The sequence below is a fragment of the Heterocephalus glaber genome, unplaced genomic scaffold (genome assembly GCF_053883595.1).
Source record: "Heterocephalus glaber isolate CG9 unplaced genomic scaffold, H.glaber_assembly_v1.0 deba00001579, whole genome shotgun sequence".
Taxonomy (NCBI): domain Eukaryota; kingdom Metazoa; phylum Chordata; class Mammalia; order Rodentia; family Bathyergidae; genus Heterocephalus; species Heterocephalus glaber.
The window spans coordinates 11,309,005-11,327,647 of record NW_028258360.1 but is presented as its reverse complement, the minus strand read 5'-3'; the positions used below and the strand labels follow the sequence as shown (position 1 = coordinate 11,327,647).

The window sequence follows — 18,643 nt, the reverse complement described above, 5'->3', positions numbered from 1 at the left end:
TGGTTTCCATACTCCATCACTGTACCCGCTTCGTCCCTGCCGCCTCCATCAGCTCCTGACCACTGGTCCTCGAGCAGTTCTCAAGGAGGCGGATGGGAAAGGGGTGTCATCATAAGCATCAGCTCACAAGGTGGCCGCTGGGGCGGAGGCAGCTGGTGCTAGTGGTGGACGGTCAGCATCCATACCACAGTCCCAAAGCAGGTGGCAGTTTTCTGAACCTGTCACATAGTCCGTGAACTCAGTGTGGCTACAACGGGCTCAGGGCTCTGGTTCCTGGCCCAGAACTCGGGAGGCCCAGGGCTGGCGCTGCACACAGCCCAGCACAGGGCTGCTCTGTGTCCAGGAGGGGCTGGCCATGCCTCTCTGGCTCTCTTTCCACATTTTCTTCGATTCCTGAGTGGATGGGACATCAGTGTGAAGTTACTATGACACCCTTACCGTATATTTTAAGGACTTTCATAGAATAAAAGCAAAGCCGTGAGAGCTTTCCTCACAGACAAACACGCTGTAGAAGTGGGACCCTGTGAGGCCTTGCTCGCCTGACTGTTCCACAGTGGCCTCCTGTCCACGGACTTCGAGCTGCCTACCCAGGCCCCAGGGGAATTTCTTCTGTGATTTTCCCATTTCTTGTCTTTCTGTTCACACTCAGGTGAAACCAAAGCCAGGGGCAGGAGCTAGGTGCCCCTTTCTAAGTGCCAGGCACGTCCACTCCTGGAACTTGCTGAGATTAAAACAGGGAACAGCGGCACTGGCCTCTTCAGCCACCCATCTTGGCTGCTTTCTTTGAACCTCGGTCCAGTGTCTCTCAAGTCTCAAACTATCCTTCATTTGGAAGCAGGTAACAGCTCTTTCTTTCAACCTGGAGAACAAGTGGTGGCTTGCAGACGCTGAGCTTCCAGGTACCCAGTCCCCTGCTAAGCGCAGGCCTGAGAAGCCATGGCTGCCTGGACAGCCCTGAGGGGAGAGGACTTGCAGTTCCTCCTCATAAGCCTCGGACTGTGAACTCACAAGTGAACTCCAGGTGAGCACGAACTCCACACGCACTCAGAACACACATCACCTACCTTCTTTATCTCCCCGGGCACTGCCCACAAGGAACCTGGACACCAGGGGTGTGCTCGATAAGGACAAACAAGTCGAAATGAAGACACTTTGAGTGGATCTGATTCGAAGAAGGTGTCCCCACAACAGGCCAAAGGCAATCATGAGTACCGTCATGTAACACGGTCCTTGCAAGGATATTTTCCACACCTTAAAGAGAGCACACATGTTTATGCACATCCCAGGGACAGCAGCTCTCCACAGTGCCCTCCAGTGACCACGCCCTGCCCTCCAGGGAAGCAACTCTAGCCATACACCCAGCCGATCCTGACACAGTGACCCTCATCCCAGGTGTGTGCACACACACACACAACACATGTACATTCAGGGGGCACCCACCAAACCCCACAGCCCTTCAACACTCAGGTCCCGACAGAAACAGCGTAGTTTGCACATCAGCCCGTACACTGCCCCTGTGTACCTTAGATCACTTGGAGATGACTTACAAGACCTAAAATAAAGCAGAGGCCGTGCAGATAGCTGTTATACTACACTGCTTAGGGAACAACAGAAGAAAAGGTCTGCACGTTTTCACTAGAGACACGAGTTTTTTCCTGAGGTTTTTCAACCTGCAGTTGGCTGAACTCATGGATGTGGAACCCACAGAGGTACACGGCTGACAGGGGGCCATACATGATCTATTTCTCATATATTTTTATGTATTTCTGTGTGTATGTCAATAAAAATCCTCAGGGCAAATCTTAGAGACTAGACTTCTTTGCCCATTTTTCGATGAAAATACTGAGACACACAGAGGTGGAGTAATTTGCACAAGGACACTGGGACCCGCAGAACAAGAGGCAAGTTCAAGCCTTGTGGCTCAACAGGCAAACAGATATTTATTACGTGCTCAATATGCAACTAGCACTGTCCCAAATGGGATGGGAAATGTGGAAGGAACCAGGTTTGACCCTAACCTGCAAGGGCTCAATCTAGTGGAGAGATATGATTAAAACCACCACACTGATTCCAGCACCAGCAACATGTGTTAACTGGAAACTCATCCTGTTCTACCTGTGTGCACGTTCATTTTCCTCCCTGCTGCATGCTCTCAGTCAAAGCCAAGCTCCCTAAGTGCAACTCCCGAAGGAGTTCCATGCACCCACCCTCTGGCCCCTTTCCCTCAGTGCTGGGAAGTCAGGGGAAAGAATCCTCCTCGTCTCTGCTACCTGGGGACAAGAAGGCTCTTCCTACACTGGCTGTGGGGAGACCTCACCTGAACCCCCATAGCATGGCCTGCAGCCAGCCTGCCCAGCCAACCCAGGGTCAGGGAGGCATCACAGCTCCTTCCAGGTCACCAAGCCCTGGCACAAGGCAGCTGAGGCTCAAGGGAGCTCGTGGGGAGGTCAAGGGCCAAGTCCAGCAGAGCTGAGTCCAGGTGCCACTCAGGGTCCTCTGCCATGCAACTCACACTGACCACACTGCTCTCTCCTGCCACGAGGGGAAGGCAACCGGTGCCCAAAGGCTGCTCGCCAATGCTCAGATGCACTTTCCTACTTCCTGTGCTTGGGTTAGGGTTAGATTGTGATGGTGCCCTAAAGCTAACTTGTGCTCCTCCTCTTCCTACCACGACCACCAAGACTGGTGCTGGGCTACGAGGCTGGGCTCTGGGCAGGTACTGCCTGGACTATTGTGAGCCCCGATGTAGGGGTCTGCTCAACCTCAAGGCTGCCTAAGTGGCTCTGTACCCGAGCAGCATGGCCTGAGGCCCTGAAGTCCCTACCAGAGTGGACCTTCTCTAAGCCCATCATCCAGTGCCTCTCCTCCGGCAGAAGGCCCCAGGGAAAAGGCTCAGACCAGTCAGTCAGAAGCTTCTGGTCAGAGGGGCTTCCCGGCACCTGTCAGAAATGCAGCCTGCAGGCCCCTGGGGACTCCCACCACTGGGTACAGGAAGCACCACCAACAACCCTGGGCTGTGGCCCTGCTCAGCGGGCGCCTGGCCTCTCCAGGTGTCTTCTCCTCTCTTGCCTGAGATACATCTTTTTGAAACCCATGGAGGAGTCCTGTGTATGCTCAGCCACCTCCTGGCTATTTCAGGCTGATCTAAAGCTTTGCCAGTTACTCACATCTGATAACAAAAGAGCAAAAATGAGCAAAATACTTAATAAATATGTTTGTTAATTGGACATCAACTTCCTGCAACCTCAATCCATAGACCGGAAAGAGCAGTAGGATACGTTTTAGGTGATGAAAACTGGACGGTCAGGTGCATAAAGGTCAGGGCTGCCCCTCAGCAGCTGCCCAAGCTCAAAAAGAGGACCCTGAAGAGAAAGGGTGAGAAACATAGCCCCACCACCAGCTCGGGGCCCAGTGAAGGCTCAAGGATGTCAGGGTCCCAGTGCAGCGTTCTGCCCACTCATCCACCACATCACCACCAGCCAAGTGTAATCAGCACCACAGTAACCCCTCCTTCCCAGCAGCCCCACTCAGATCTGGCGCAGACCCAGGGGTCTCAAATACACAAAGGAACAACGCCAGGACTGACACAGGGACACTGCTAGGCAGTGTCTGAAATTATTATGTGAGCTTTGGGTGACATCATTGAATTATTTAGCTTTGAATACTACAGTAGAAAAACACAAATGATGGAGGTTTAGAGCCAGAAGAAACATTAATCTCCCAAATTCCTACTACAGGTCCTGCTGCTACTCCTGGCAAAACCAAAGCCCCCCACCCAACTCGTTCTAAGCCAATCCTGGGTGTGAACATCACTGAAGAAACACATTGGGAAGCGAACCCTCACCTCGCTTTCCCTGGAGCCGGCCTGAGAGGGAGTCTGTGCTGCCGGGTCTTGGGCTCCTGCAGAGAAGCAGCCGCCCTAGGAGCCCGCTCCAGCTACACCTGTTCTCCTCCCTGCCCACAATGCTCCCAGAGAACTCACAGGAAGAACAAGCTGCTTTTCTTTAGGCCATGGGCCAGTGGTCAATTTCCTTAAGCTGTAAGTTCAGAAACTTAGGTGTGGGGTTATCACACTGGACGCACGAACAGACATGAGAGAAGCTAGAGGAAGCCCTGCAGCGATCCGGAATGCCCGGGAGGAAGCAGGCATTCCCACGAAGTGCAGATAGAGTGGCAAGATGCGTAAGCACGTGAAGGTCCTAGAGATAGCAGGATGGACCAGGGCAACACACAGGAGAAGCGTCGAAAGAAACTGTCAGAAACCAGAGTGGATAGCTTGAAAGCAAACACAAGTATAGAAAATTTAGAAAACATGGACAAGAGAAAAAGGCATCACCATCTACTTGGTGTGGTTAGCTCCTGCTCCTTCTCATGCCATTCGGTTTTTTTTGAGACGGGATCTCACTGTGTTGCCTGGGCTGGCCTCACATCCTCCAGCCTCAGCCTTCAGGTAGCTGGGATCACTGGGTGCGCCACTGTACCTGCCTTCATTTTCTTCCTCTAGGTTTAGTGCTTTAACCATCGTTTTTCTTTGCGTTACACATTCTGATAATATATTAATGGCTATATGACATTCCATCAAGAAATTAACCACCAGACATTCAGCATTGCTCCAATCTTTCTTAAGCAAATTACAAAGAGAAGTTAAAATTATTTCCATGGATAAAGCTCCAAACTCACACTGGGATCCCTCCTCTCCTGAGGCCCAGTAGGACCTGCTGGTCACAGCCTCTCCTGCACCTGCCAGCTGCCCTCAGAGGTCTCTGGCCCATGGACACCTCCCTACCTAAGCAAGAGCACGCTGTCTGGCATGAGGAGCCTGTCTTCACTCCAGCCATTCTCTGATCAGCCCGCCACTGCCTACCACTATTTGCCTCGTCTGTGAGGCGTGGCTGAAGTAAAAGGAGTCCTGATTAACTGGTGCCCATCTCTGGAACTGTGTGCTAGGATAACACACGGAATATTCACCGTCTAGGACGCTTCATCCTTACACAGTTGTGAGGTAAAGTTCAAATATTACTTCTTAGCTCTTTTCTAGAATTAGCCACATGGAAGTTAATTTCATTTGCTGAATTTTAAGTTTTTCAAACCGTGTATTTTTCTTTTCATATTTATGTTTTAATAATATCAAGCTAAAATACCACACTCCATCCTAAAAACAATGTGACTAAGTTGGCAACAAATGTTAAAAGTGAACAAATTGAAACCCTTTGATGTGCAGCTGCTCAAGGGCAGTAACAGATTGAGTCCTTACCTTGTGCAGCTTTTCTGGGGAAAACTCCAAGCCAACAAGAAAAAGAGTAAAGAAGACTCCAAATTCTCCTAATGTCTCCACTTGTACAATAGACTGGAAAGCAAGAAAACAAGAACCAGGTCACTTCATGCTTAATGTACCACATGCACTCCGCCAGCTGTGCCCAGGGCCTCGGGGCATCCGCCAAAAAGGTGCTTTTTAAAGAAACGAATTCTCTGAACTTCTATACCTGAGGTCATTTTGACTTCCTGCTTCCCCCTTTTTCTTAATTAGCCAGAGAAATAATTCTCATTTTATTTTCTAAAAACCCCTTCAGTTCATCAACTTCCAAATCCATCGCCACTTCTGTCTGCTGCTTTCTTCAGCCTTTTCTGGGGCCGAGCTTGTGCCTGGCCATCCACACTGGCTTCCCGGTGGGGTCCAACCTGTCTGGCAGATAAATGTTCTCATGAGCACTACACGTGGCCACGTCCCACAAGTTCCGATATACTGGGCTCTGTATTTGTCCTGATTCTTCATCTGTTACTTATTTTTAACATTATTATACTAGATAAATACAGAGTACACAGTATTTTACGTCTCTATGACACCTCCTAGCTGTGCAGTTTGCTAAGTGCCTCCACTGTTCCTCCAGGAGTTCCGGACTCCAGTGTTCACTGACTTCCTGTGTTAGGATTCCCATCCTGCTTTTATTTGTATCTAAGTTTAACCTTACTTAACTGCTTTAGTTTTACTGAATCTCTTGTTTATAGTATTTTTTTTTGGATACCACATATAAGCCTCTACCTTTTAATGGGAGAGTTTATTCCACTTATATTTACTGTTATACCAGATATTTGTTTGCACTTATTTCTCTCGACACGGTCTTGGGGTTTTTTTGGTACCAGGGATTGAACTCAGGACCTGCCTTGCCAGGCAGGCACTCTGCCTTTGAGCTACAGACCCAGTGCTCTTTTGACATCTTCTTATCTTTATGCTTCCTTTTTGTTACTTTTTCTTTTATTTTTCTTTCCTTTTCTTATCAGGCTGTGACTTATGACTTCAAAATAAGATACTCAAGCCTGTGTCTCTCGCTGTGGCAAGTGAAAGCCTGGCGATTTCCTGCGGAGAAGATGAGTGTCTTGGCATAACTGTCCTTCCCGGGGACGCTCCCCGCCCACTCGCACCCACCTTGCCTTTCCACAGTGGCTGCCTCCTGAGGCAGGGCTGCCCACAGCCCCCAGCCGTGATGTTACCCATCACCCTGCCTCCCTCCTGCTGTGAGCAACCTCTTCAGCCATACCTGCTTTTGCCTGCCACCCTCCGGAAGGGTGGGAGAGCCAGGAAAGCTTTTGATAGTGCTCTGAACCACGAGACAATGCCAGTGCAGGGGACAGCACTGAACAGAGCCCACTGTGCCCGGCTGAGTGTGCGTGGGCTCTCGCAGGGCTGTGGCACTGCATGCTGGTGATGTTCACTACTCCCTGGAAGGCCCAAAGCTTCAGCCTGACATGGCCAGATGGATTGGCTCTGGCCTGGCCAGTGCTTCTATGCTGCAAGACTGGTCTTGTGTGGCCACCTCTTCAGACCCTTCTGCTATGCTTCCATCTGGGGAAATTGCTGAGTTCTTCCAACCTGGTTCCAGGTTTGCTCTTCCTCATCTGCCTCTCCTGCCACCACGCTGAGTGCATTGGCGAGGTTGGGAGACTGTGGGGCTTAACCCCCAGAGGTCCCTCCTGCGCTGTCTCACCTGCCTGCTGCCCCACGCACGTCCTCTTCCCATCTGCCCACTCAGGTGTGTGTGCACAGCACCGCTGGCACCCCTCCCTCCCTCCCAGATGCAACCATGTGTGCTGGGTGAAGCAACCTGCTCCACAAACAGCCATGGCAAAAGCAGTCGCAGCTTCCGCAGCCTCTCAAGACAGGAGTTTCAGGCAGCTTTGCCCTCCATAGAGACTGCTTTAAAACATGCCAAGCCCAGCATTAGCTGCTTTTAGTGTTTGAGGGTGGTGTGGCCACTGCAGTACCTCAAGTTGCTAGATGTGGAATCTTTAACACAAATGCAACTTAGAGACAGACAGGGCTTTTCCTCCAGCCAAGCTACTCTCACCAAAACACGACCCTCCAAGGGCATCTCCAGGCATGGTGCATGACACTGGTCCCTTTGCTGATGCAAGCCAGGGCCTTCACTGTCTGTGTTTCCTTTGCATCCTGCTAGACACTATAAGAATTAAACGTTGTTCTCACCTTAATGCTGTTCAGTCCCGACGGCCCCAGGAGCACCCCGCAGATGATGTACCCAAACATGGTGGGCAGACCTATCGCTGTGCACAGCCAGCCACAAGGCAGGGACAGCATTCCTATGGTGACAATGTCCTGATGTAGGGTAAACACATGAGAAACCCATCTTAGCTAGCAGCTGGGTGACAAGAAGGGCAGGACAGGACAGGGCCCAACATCCTCTCCAGGAGGAAAGGCAGACAGCAGGGCTGAGAGGAGTCTGTCTGTCAGGGGTGTGGAGTCCACGATGAGAGAGTGGGGGAACAGGGTGCCCACGTGGCCTCAAAGCAGCTCCCCAGCATTGCTAGCTCATCACGAAGGGAGAGAAGGCTGCTTCTCGGAGAACACCACCACCAGCAGGGCGCAGGCTCCGGTCAGAACCGAGACAGCACCTTGTTGTGGGCTCAGCCTGGAGGGGGCCCCACCAGGCAGACCCGGGCCTGTGTCTGAGCTCCTGTCCCCATACGAGGTTCCAGTGCTAGGGCTCTACCCAGACCCGGCAATGGACTGGAGGCTGCCAGGCGTCCCTGAGAGCTGCAGGCCAGGCCCGCTGACTGCACAGCAGTCCCCGTTTCGTGGACCCTGGGGGTCGCAGGTGTGTGACCTCCTGCTGCACGCTGGAGACCTGCTCCACCCTCCATGCCTGAAGGAGTCCAGGTAGGAATCCTTAGCACAAACTCCTCTACCCCATAGGAGCTTTCTAGTTTAGCAAAAATAGCTTTTATTTTTTTTTTATTTCTTTTGAATAAAGGTCTTACAATGTTGCCTAGACTGGTCTCAAACTCCTGGGCTCCAGAAATCTTCCTGCCTCAGTGTCTTATGAAACTAGTTTCCAGAAAACTGAAGCTTTAATCCCATCACTATAACTCCTAATTCCAAATCCTCAAAAAACAATTAAATTTCATTTAATGTATTTTCCCTTAAAGGAAAAAATTAAAAATTAAGAAAACTGTCTAAAGCCACAGCCACGAGGGACACTATCAGGCAGAAGGCCACTCACCCCAGTATGAGGCCCACTGGCCACGGCCCACCCTGCTGGCCACCCCAGGGAGGCTGTGCCAGGCTTGCCTTGATGAAGTGGTGGTCAGCACGAGGGATGGTGGCATCGCGGGGCTTGGTCAGGATGTACTGGTTGTTCTGCGAGTCGATCAGCATGCTGAGGCCCAGGCCATCTTCAGCCTCCCGCTTTGTGATGTTCTGCTTCGAACTGGCAGCCTCCTCCTCCACCCGCAGAACCGCTTCAAAGTTGACACCTTTGACCTGGGGAGTAGACAGCGCTGGGCACCAGAACCCCACGTTCAACACCTTGTTCCCAGCAGAAAGGCAGAGCAGCAGGAGATAGCAAGGAGCAATGTTTGTTCACAGACATCAGTGAGGTCATTTCTCTGCAGGTAAAGAATCTAAGGGTGGAAACGTCTAGGGCTGCCGCCACGGCAAACATCTACCTTACTCATTTAAGGCCAATTCTTTCAAAATTTCACAGCTCTTGAAATACTTAAAATTAGTACATTTTTAAATACCCTTCCCTTTCACTCTTTATTCTCTCCCTTTTTCCCTGCTCTCATTCTGATCGGCAAAAAAGATTACCTCCGCCTTTTTGTGAGTCCATCCTAAGATCTATGGTCAGTTTATTTGCACCCATCCCAAATTTGTTTTTAGGATCCTAACATATGACAAGGGAGCAGCCCAAATCCTGCTTCTGGTACAGCACTATTCTCTGCAAAGCACTTACAGAATAGACTCTCTGATGGAGTTGCCAGAAACAGCAGCACATGCCTGTAATCTCAGTACTCAGGAGGCTGAGGCAGGAGGATCGCTGCAAATTCAAGCCCTGCCTACACTGTATAGCAAGATCTTATCTCAGAAAAAACCTTTTTTTTCCCTCTGTTTTGGCAGTCCTGGGGATTGAACCCAGGGACTTAGGCACCTCAGTCCTTTTTTAAAAATTCTGAGACAGGGTTTCACTAAATTGCTCAGGTAGGTCTTGAAACTGCAACCCTCCTGCCTCAGCTTCTCAGAGTGCTGGGGTTACAGGCGTGTGCCAATAAGCCTGGCTCAAAAAAACAAAATTAAGGGTATTAAAAAAAAAAAAGAGGATAACTAGCTTGCTTCCAGAGACCAGGTCATGTGATTTTCCATGAGACACACAAGTGTCCCAGCTTATTCCCATTGTTGACCTCCTCCCTCTCTCTCCCTCCCTCTCTCTCCCTCTCTCTCCCTCTCTCCCTCCCTCTCTCTCTCCCTCTCTCTCTCTCTCTCTCTCTCTCTCGCACACACTCACATATGCACTCACACTCTCGCCAGCTTTCAGGCCCATCTCCACCAAAGCAGCTCGGCTGGCAGCAGGCTGTGAAGAAGGTGCTTACTGATTTGTTGTCATCAAAAGCATGCTCTTCTATCTCCTCCTCCAGCCTATCAGCAGCCTTCCTCACGTCTTCGAGAATCTCATCGAGCATAGACAGACTCTTGTTTTGATGCTGCATATTTTTAAGGGCTTCCACTTGGTGTTTTTCTGCAGCAAGAAGTTCCACATATTCTGTCTCTTCCTATGCATTTGTGAGAAGCAAGAATGAGAGTCACTGAGACATCATCCTCAGACCCACAGGGCTCTGGCCTGACCAGCTGCACAGCTGCTTCTGGGTCCAGGCTCCTGCTCATGCAGGGACTCTAAACCTGTCCTAGGTAATCACAGTGTACAGGGAGTCACCCCACAATGTCCAAGGGGATATCCTCCTGCAAGGGTCTCTCCTCTCTGAAGGCTGTCTGCTCACAGAACTGCCTGCTGAGCACCCCAAAGTAGCTGCGGCACGTGGACACAGAGCTACTTCCTGCATTTCCAATCAGGATGGCGTCCACTCCCGGTGTGTATGTGGGGGGTCATTCCACCAAAACGTAGACATATAGAGCCAGTTATCTGAAAACTGATGGGTGGTTCTGGGAACAGAATTTAGTTAATGTATTTTATACAGTATTTGTTTTTTGACACAGGGGCTTTCTATGTAGTTCAGGCTGGCCTTGAACTCACTATGTAGCACACGCTGGCCTCGAACTCAAAGCCATCCTCCTGCCTCAGCCTCCAGAGTGCTGGGATGACAAGTGTGCACCACCACGCCCAGCTGCAATAATAATCAATAACCTAATGTTACAATTCTTACTTACATCTAAAGGGAAGGCCCTGGCTGGGACAGGGTGGTGCCAGGCACCACCCATAAGCATGGCTGCTTCGTGCGGCAGAGATCCCGAGGCCATCTCGGTGCCTCTACCACAGTTGCTGTGGCCAAGCTGAGGGCGTCAGGACCCTGAGCAGAAGCCCCAAAATCTGAAGCTCCTGAAGATGCCACAAGTCATCTTTGCCTCTTTCCTAACAGAATGGCCACAAATCTGCACTCCCCTAAGGGTTCCTACTTAGAATCAAGGAATCCCATTGTCTTGCCTGCCCAGGAGTCCTGTGAGGCAGGGACACTAGTTCAAGCACACGGCCTGTCCCTGAGGGCAGTTGCAGGGTCACAGGCGGGACAGCTGCATCAGGGGCACTAGAAGCCTTGACTTAAATGTTCCACCCTATGTCTCCGTATCTTGGTAAAGGAAGTTTAAAGTATCCGCAATCTGTACTTTTTAAGCTGTGTAATAATAGTACAATGGGTTTTTCTATGAAGATGAAATGGTACTTCGTGTTTTTAAGTGCTTGGCATGGTGCCTGGCTTGTAACAGGTACCCAAAAACAACTGCTTAAAAAATACAAATACTACCTCATCGGAAACAGTAGTACTTTCTTCTTATCATCTTGAATGTATATTTGATCAAACTCCTGAATTTAAAGGTTCGCATTTATTTAAAACTAATTTTAATATTTTTTTCAGTATATGGTCATTGAAGACAGCCCAACTTCACACTGAAAGGAATTCCTTACAGGAAATAAACAAATGTTGATGGTATTTACAAATACAGCTGAGGACTGCTCAAGGACAGACTACTTCGTGTTCTAAGGACTGCATCTCATGGGTCAAGGTCACAGCATCCTCACATAAAAATCCCTCAAGGGCTGAGCATCGAGGACGCACTGGGTGAGATGCCCTCCCTCACCCTGAACCTCCATCTATGACCACAAGCTGAGTGGCAGGCATTCCCATGACAGAAAAGCACTGGACCTGGGTCCTCCTGCAAGTGGTGACAGCTGCCATGCAGCAAGTCGGGGTGCGTGCCCTCCTGCAGGACACACGCCCTGCCAGATCACACCCACTGCTACACTGCACAGCCACCCCTAGCCTGGAGGCTGACCTTGATGGCGGCCTCCCGCAGGGCCTCCAGCCGCTGCTTGCTGCTCTCCTTCATGTTGACAACATCCTTGTAATCCCCCTGCAGGGCTCTCTGCAGCCCGTAGATGGCCTGGAACACTGAGTTTTCACTTTCATTCAGCTCTTTCTGGAAGATTTCAAACATGTGCACCTGGAACAGCTTTTCCTCATTGGACAGGCCAGAGTCTCTTTCCACTGCTCGGATTGCATTTTTCAGTTTGTTCAGAACCACATTCTTCTGCCGCAGGAGCCCAGTGAGCTTCCGGCAGCTGTCCAGCACCCACTGCTTCCTCTGGGCAGCAGTGGCTCCCTTCCCGCGGTACAGCTTGATCACATGCTTTGCCACCTCCTCATGCTCCGCAGCGCTCGCTAGCAGGTGAAGGACTGGGAGCAGCACGCAGAAGAGACTCTCCTCCAACACCCTCATGATCCAAGCACAGCGGGCAAGGGAGGCCAAGGAGAGCCACAGTCAGCCTGCATTTTAGATGTGTGTTGTCCACTGAAAAACATGTTTATTTTCACAATGACTCACTGCTGTCGAGTTCAGAGTTAAAGTATTTATTACATCCAGAAATCTGTCACCTTTCTGGAGAAAATGTTATTTTTCCTAGACTAGTAGCAAAATCTTAACTACTTACTATTCCTACATTAAAATCAAACACCAATAGTTAAAGCACCTCTTAAGGTGGCTGGCTGGTATACAACAGAAGTTAATTACATCTGATTTTAAAGGCAAGTTTTAAAAAATAAAACTTGGCTTCATATATTTACTACATTCAAGTTGGTACCAAGTTTAAACTGATTAACATATATTTACCACATGCAAAAAGGTAAAACCAGTTCTACTTAAGAGGGTCCACACATCAGAGACCAGAAAACACCACCAGCTTCCGCACTGGCAGGGGCTGAGTGACAGGAAGCAGACCTTGCTCAGGAGCATTCTAGAAATGAAATCTTCTGGGATCCTGAGGGGCCTTGCTCCACCTCTCTGCTCGCTCTACAGGATCGGTGCATTGCAGCCAAATTTGCAAAGTCAACCACAATTAAGTGCTAATAAAACATCAGGATAGGAAAAAAATTACAAAATACAACTATACCTGGAACTCTAGGTCTTCATTAAATGTTCAAACCGTTTCTATCACTGAAATCCAGCCTCCTTCTTGCTTGCTCTGTAGGAAGATCTAAAACAACACATAGGAATGTCTCTTGGCAAGTCCAGCACAGGCAAGAACCTGCTTTCTGAAACACTTTTTTTTGTGAGTGATAGCTCGTGGTGCAGGTGAGGGGCCAGCTGTGGCCAGGGTGTCTCGATGACACCGGGCAGAGGGCAGGGCTGAACCCAGGCAAAAGCATGTTTAGGCAGCAGGTGGGAACATCAGTCAGCAAAGGTCACTATGAAAGAACAATCTCAGAGGCTGGAAAACAGAAGAAAGAAAGAAGAAATAAAGGTGAGAAACATCAAGGGAAGCTCTAAAAAATATCCATGGAATCTGATAGCCAGGAAACCCCTGGCCACAAGGGGTTATGCCAAAAAACAAAACAAAACTACCATCAATACAAGATTGGCAGTTTAAAAGAAACAAAACATTACTGTATACTACCTATGCCCTCAACAGCAGCCGCCGATGGATGGATTGTCACATCAAGAAGGCCTGGGCAGGGCCGGGGGTTTAGCTCAGTGGTGCTGCCGCCTGCCTCGCAAGCACAAGGTCCTGAGTTTGATCCCTGGTACCAAAACAAAAGGCCTACGCAACTGTCACACACACTGTGTCTTCTTCTCTCTCTGGAGATGCTTCATAATAGATCTACAGGCATACTTACTTTCACTGCTAACCCCACTTCTAAGCTATTTAATCTGGTTTTCCAGGTAAAGTAGATTAGATGCAGCAAAAGTAAGAGTGGAACACTTCTACAGATCACATTCTGACCACACTAAGCTGGGACCACTACCAGCCTTACAAAACCAAACCTAAAATTTCAAAGCCTAGAGGCCAGGTTATATAACAAGGGTTATGTTGCTGTGTATGCTTCAACAGAGCCTAAAATGACACTGTGTTAGACAACAGGAAAGTGACATGTTCAGAAAGGACAACCAAAAGTCACCAAGAAAAGATGATATTCTAGTTTTTTAAAAAGTGTAGGTGCCAGGTGTAGTGGCACACACCAGTAACCCCAGCACTCCCTCGGGAGGCTGAGGCAAGTTCGAGGCCAGCCTGGACTACATAGCAAGACCCTGTCTCAAAAAAAGTGTTAGACCAAGCACAGTAGCCCACACCTGACAGCAATTTCAAGGCCAGCTTAGACACCTTAGCAAGACTTTATCTCAATAAAATAAAAGAAAAAGAAAGACAGAGCAGAAGAAAGGAAGTGTTGTGTTGGGTTTCAGTGCATTTTTAGAAGCGTGGCTCAGAAAGGCCGCTAATGCCACATGGAGAACGTAAGCACTGCTCCTAGCTCAGCACCTAGGAGTAAGGAAGATGCACTGCTCCCCTCACTGTGCTGTAGATCAGGGCTCACAAAAGTTTTAAGCACATAACATCACTTGAAAAACAAACTCTCCAGCGTCTACTGAGTCATGTGGCTGAGTCATGCGGCTGATCTCTTCAGCTGCTCAGTGCTCTGGTTCTCTGGCAGAAGATCACCTAGCTCAAAAGTGCACTTTCAACGTCTTCCAGAACCAAGACAGAAATCAGAGATGCTTCCCTGTGCTTCCCACTTTCCTACAAGGCCTCCAAAAGTGACTCCTTTATGGTTTCACACTTCAGAAAAACCACTCGCAACACAGTCTGTGGTGTCAATGACCTCCTCAAACTCACTTCTGGTTCCTTCCTCCACCAGGTTCCTGAAATTAATGATCCCTTCTGTGCCATACTAAGGGACCTACTGATTTTTAAGAGAAGACACTGAGAGTTGAGGATTTCTGTGGTGGTTACACTGATATTTTCCCCTGGAACATACTTAAAACATGAACTTGGAATCATTTATACACCCTTAAAACATGAACCACTAGGGCTGGGGATTTAGCTCAGTGGTTTCGCTGCCTGCCTCACAAGCACAAGGACCCAAGTTCCATACCCGGTACCAAAAAAAACAAAACAAAACCATAAACCACTCCTTCACAAGCTCATTTCATTTACCTTCAGACCTGCCCACAAAACCCAATAGACTAGTCAACTGCAGAAAAATGAGTAAATATTTTAGCTTTGGTGTTATTTTGTTATTGTGACTGTTAGTTACTAAGACACTCTGGATTTCTCTGACCTGCACTGCTGACCCAAGCAGCAACAGGGACAGACCCAGGTTGAGCAGCAGCTCCCAAGGTCACGTACCATGGGGCTGACTCACAATCTCAAAGTGACAACACAAGCGGGGTGTGGCATGCAGTCTATAATCCCATCATCTGGAAGGCAGGCAAGAGGGTCACAGGTTCCAGCCCAGAGTGGGCAACTAGTGGAGCTAGGGATGTAGGTCGGTATGAGGACCCTGGGTTCAGTCCCCAGTACCCTAGGACCTCCCCGCACACATCAGAGGTGCACACAGTAGGGAAGGGGAGGAGGTGGCTGAGAAGGGAAGGAGGAAGGATGTGGGAGTGGACATGCCCAGGATGCAATGGAGCATGGCAGTGCTCATTCCCACCCACCCCGGGCTCACCAGAGGTGGTAAAGCCCAAGTAGACCCACAGGCTCTCTGGGCAGCAACTTCCTGCTTCCAACCCAACTAGCAAGGTGCTACCCCTGGAGGAAGTGGGGCAAAGCATGCACACCACCTGCTTTCTCTGTAGTGCTTCTCACAATTGTATGTAAATCTGGAACAGTGTGCACACGAGGTCTTTATAGAGGTAATGATCACCACAGACAGCTCCCAACATTTTCATATTTTACTTAAACTAAGTAGATACAGAGGTCTGCTGCTACAAACTCCAGGCTAATTTTCATTTGAAGGAACAGCAAAATCAACATGTGGTGGGCCAGGGATTTAGCTTAGTGGTTCTGGCGCCTGCCTCACAAGCGCAAGATCCCGAGTTCAATCCCTGGTACCGGGAAAAAAAAAAAAAAAAAAAAAAAAAACATGTGGTGCACAAGAATTACAAAATTGACTTTTAAACAGCTCGCTACGCCCACTTGCAACCAGGAGACAGTGAGGATCCCCCAGGCACGCCCACCAGCCGCCAGCTTAGCCATGTGGGCGCCTGCAATGCCAGCCAGCGCCCGCCCACCTCTGGCCTCCTGGCTGTACAGCTACTTGGTTCCACACTACAGAGGCACAGGGAGCATAAAGGCCATTGTCCTGAGCTCCAGAAGATAGAGCAGAAGTGAACAACAGACAGAGGGCCTCTCTCAGGCTCCTCCATGAAAACTGAAGCCCACTGGAAAAGTGAAGAGAATCTCTGCAATAAAGGCACATCAGACCACCGTGCTTGGTAAGTTGGAGAGATCATCAGCTCCCATCGGAACTTGGACTATCTTCAGGGGAAGGGCAGCTGGAACCTGCAGTAGAGCCTTGCAGAGTTCAACCCTGCAGGAGGAGAGGGAGCTCAACTTGGGACTTGCAGCCAGAAATCTGCCAGAATCTCACGAGTCTGTGACTGGCTTGCTGAGACTCACTGACTTGTATCTGCACACTGCTGCCCAAGTTATCTATTGTGACAGCAGAGACATACCCCAAAGGAAGCCCTTCATTTTTATCTTTTATTTGTTATTTTCAAAATCACCGCTATTTTTTTGCTCTTACTTTTAATTTTTTTCTTTTCCTACTTTTAAAATTTTTATTTTTCTTTCTTTCCTCTTTTCTCTCTCCTTTCCCTCCCTCCATCCCCCCCCCCTTTCTCTCCTTGCTGTCCCACATTGTTCTTCATCTCCCTTTGTGTTCCTTTTCTGGACCTAATTCGGATTTCTTCTTTATTTTTTTTTTCTTCTCTTTCCTTCTCTCGCCTGTGCCCTCTGGCCTCACTGCTAACCTTCCCCTATCCTTCTACCTACCTATTCCTTCCTCCTCAACTCCTTCTAACTACCCATCTCAAAGGGTAAAGTTGCTATATTGAAGAGTTTATTCACTATAAACATATGTTGGGTTGGTCCTTGATTTTGATTTAATTCACACAAGTTAAAGGTGACAGATTAATAACTACCACAAATTGTCATTTTCTAAGAGGTACTTGACGCTATTGTGTTGCTGATTATGTCACTTGGGCTAAGGTGTTGTGATTGATCTAATCAGTTGTCCTTCCTGGTATAACGAAAATGAGATAGCCTCAGAGATATTAGAGACTCAAAACCTAAAGACCAGCTATATCTGGAAGACACCTCGGAGAAGCAACCATTCCATACCAGTTCTAAATACATCAACAAAGATACTTACAATAAGCAACTTCAAAGTATCAACCCAGGAACTAAACCAAGGACAGTACCAAAAACAAAAATGAGAAGACATTTAAGCAAGGCACAAACTCAGACTTCCACCCCTCAAAAGGCAAATTCTGGGGTAAATGAGGTGGAAAAGTCTGATACTCAACCACTTGGACACCCTGAACTGATAGCACAGGAAATAACAAAACAGATGAATGAGGCTCTAGAAAAATTCAAAGCAGAAATAATCTCCCAGATATCCGCAGAGATGGTGAGAAGAGTGAAAGACATGATTAGAGGCTCGAGAACAGAAACAGATAAAAAAAAAAGACGAGCTCAGAAACATGGTGGAAGCCAGGAATGCCCAGCATAAGAAAGAAATGGAATCCATGAAAAAGATTCAAACAGATATTCAGGAGATTAAAAACTCCACTGAAAGTATGCACAGGAGATTAAGAGAATCTGAAGATAGAATATCAGATATAGAAGACAGGATTGCAGTTAAGGACTATGAAAACAGAGATCTCTTTAAAATAGTAAGGGACCATGAGAAATCAATCCAGCAGCTGCTAGATGATGCAAAGAAGAACAACATAAGACTGATAGGAGTCCACGAAAAAACAGGAGAAAGTACAAATGACATTAAAAAACTGTTCACAGAAGTAATAGTAGAAAACTTCCCAGACAGAGGTGGAGAACTGGACATACAGATAAGTGAGGCATATAGAACTCCAACTAGCCATGATCAAAAAAAATCTACACCTAGACGTATAATAGTCAAGATCCCAGAAACCCAACAGAAGCACAAAATCCTACAGGCAGTTAGAGAAAAGAAACAAATCACCTACAAAGGAAAGCCCATCAGAATCACAGCAGACTTCTCAACACAAACCCTCAAGTCAAGGAGAGCCTGGAGTGAAGTATTTCAAGCACTAAAAGAAAATAACTTCCAACCTAGACTGTTATATCCTGCAAAATTATCTTTCAAAATCGATGGGGAAATTACATACTTCCACGACAAAGAACACCCAAGAAATCTCATGAACACCAAACCAGCACTCCAAACAATTCTAACCATTATCCTAGAAAAAGACAATGAAGGTCACAACTCCACAAGGCCCAACAGAGGGAAGATAACAGGCAAGGTAAGAAACTCAAGGAAAAGGGGGGAAAAAAAAGAAATAAAAGAGCCAACAACAGCAAAACATCATGACAAGGATGAGTCAATATCTATCAGTTATAACTATCAATGTTAATGGCCTCAATTTACCAATCAAAAGAAATAGACTGACAGATGGATTAAGAAGCAAAATCCAGCAATATGATGTATACAAGAGACACACCTAACTCTAAAGGCAATTCACAGACTGAAAGTAAAAGGATGGAAAACAGTTTTCCACGTGACAGGAACCCAGAAAAAAGCAGGGGTAGCAATAATATTTGCAGACAAATTAGATTTCAAACCAAAACTAATTAAGAGAGACAAAGAT

The 18,643-nt window shown here is 48.2% G+C and overlaps 1 protein-coding gene across 8 annotated transcripts in view; it reads right to left on the bottom strand.

Moving 5' to 3' along the window:
• Slc9d1 (solute carrier family 9 member D1) overlaps window positions 1-18,643 on the bottom strand; it is a 47,708-nt gene that overhangs the window by 19,812 nt on the left and 9,253 nt on the right. For 7 of the 8 annotated variants that reach the window (XM_087193178.1, XM_087193177.1, XM_004858490.3 and 4 more), the window contains exons 2-8: window positions 12,906-12,989; window positions 11,792-12,307; window positions 9,880-10,059; window positions 8,582-8,773; window positions 7,481-7,609; window positions 5,255-5,347; window positions 1,065-1,251 (exon numbers count right to left, since the gene is read on the bottom strand). In XM_087193178.1, coding sequence (XP_087049304.1) covers window positions 1,065-1,251; window positions 5,255-5,347; window positions 7,481-7,609; window positions 8,582-8,773; window positions 9,880-10,059; window positions 11,792-12,235 — 1,225 coding nt within the window. In that variant the 5' untranslated portion in view covers window positions 12,236-12,307; window positions 12,906-12,989. Of the gene's footprint in view, window positions 1-1,064; window positions 1,252-5,254; window positions 5,348-7,480; window positions 7,610-8,581; window positions 8,774-9,879; window positions 10,060-11,791; window positions 12,308-12,905; window positions 13,224-18,643 lie in introns of all 8 variants that reach the window. The other variant, XM_087193176.1, reaches the window with a different exon arrangement.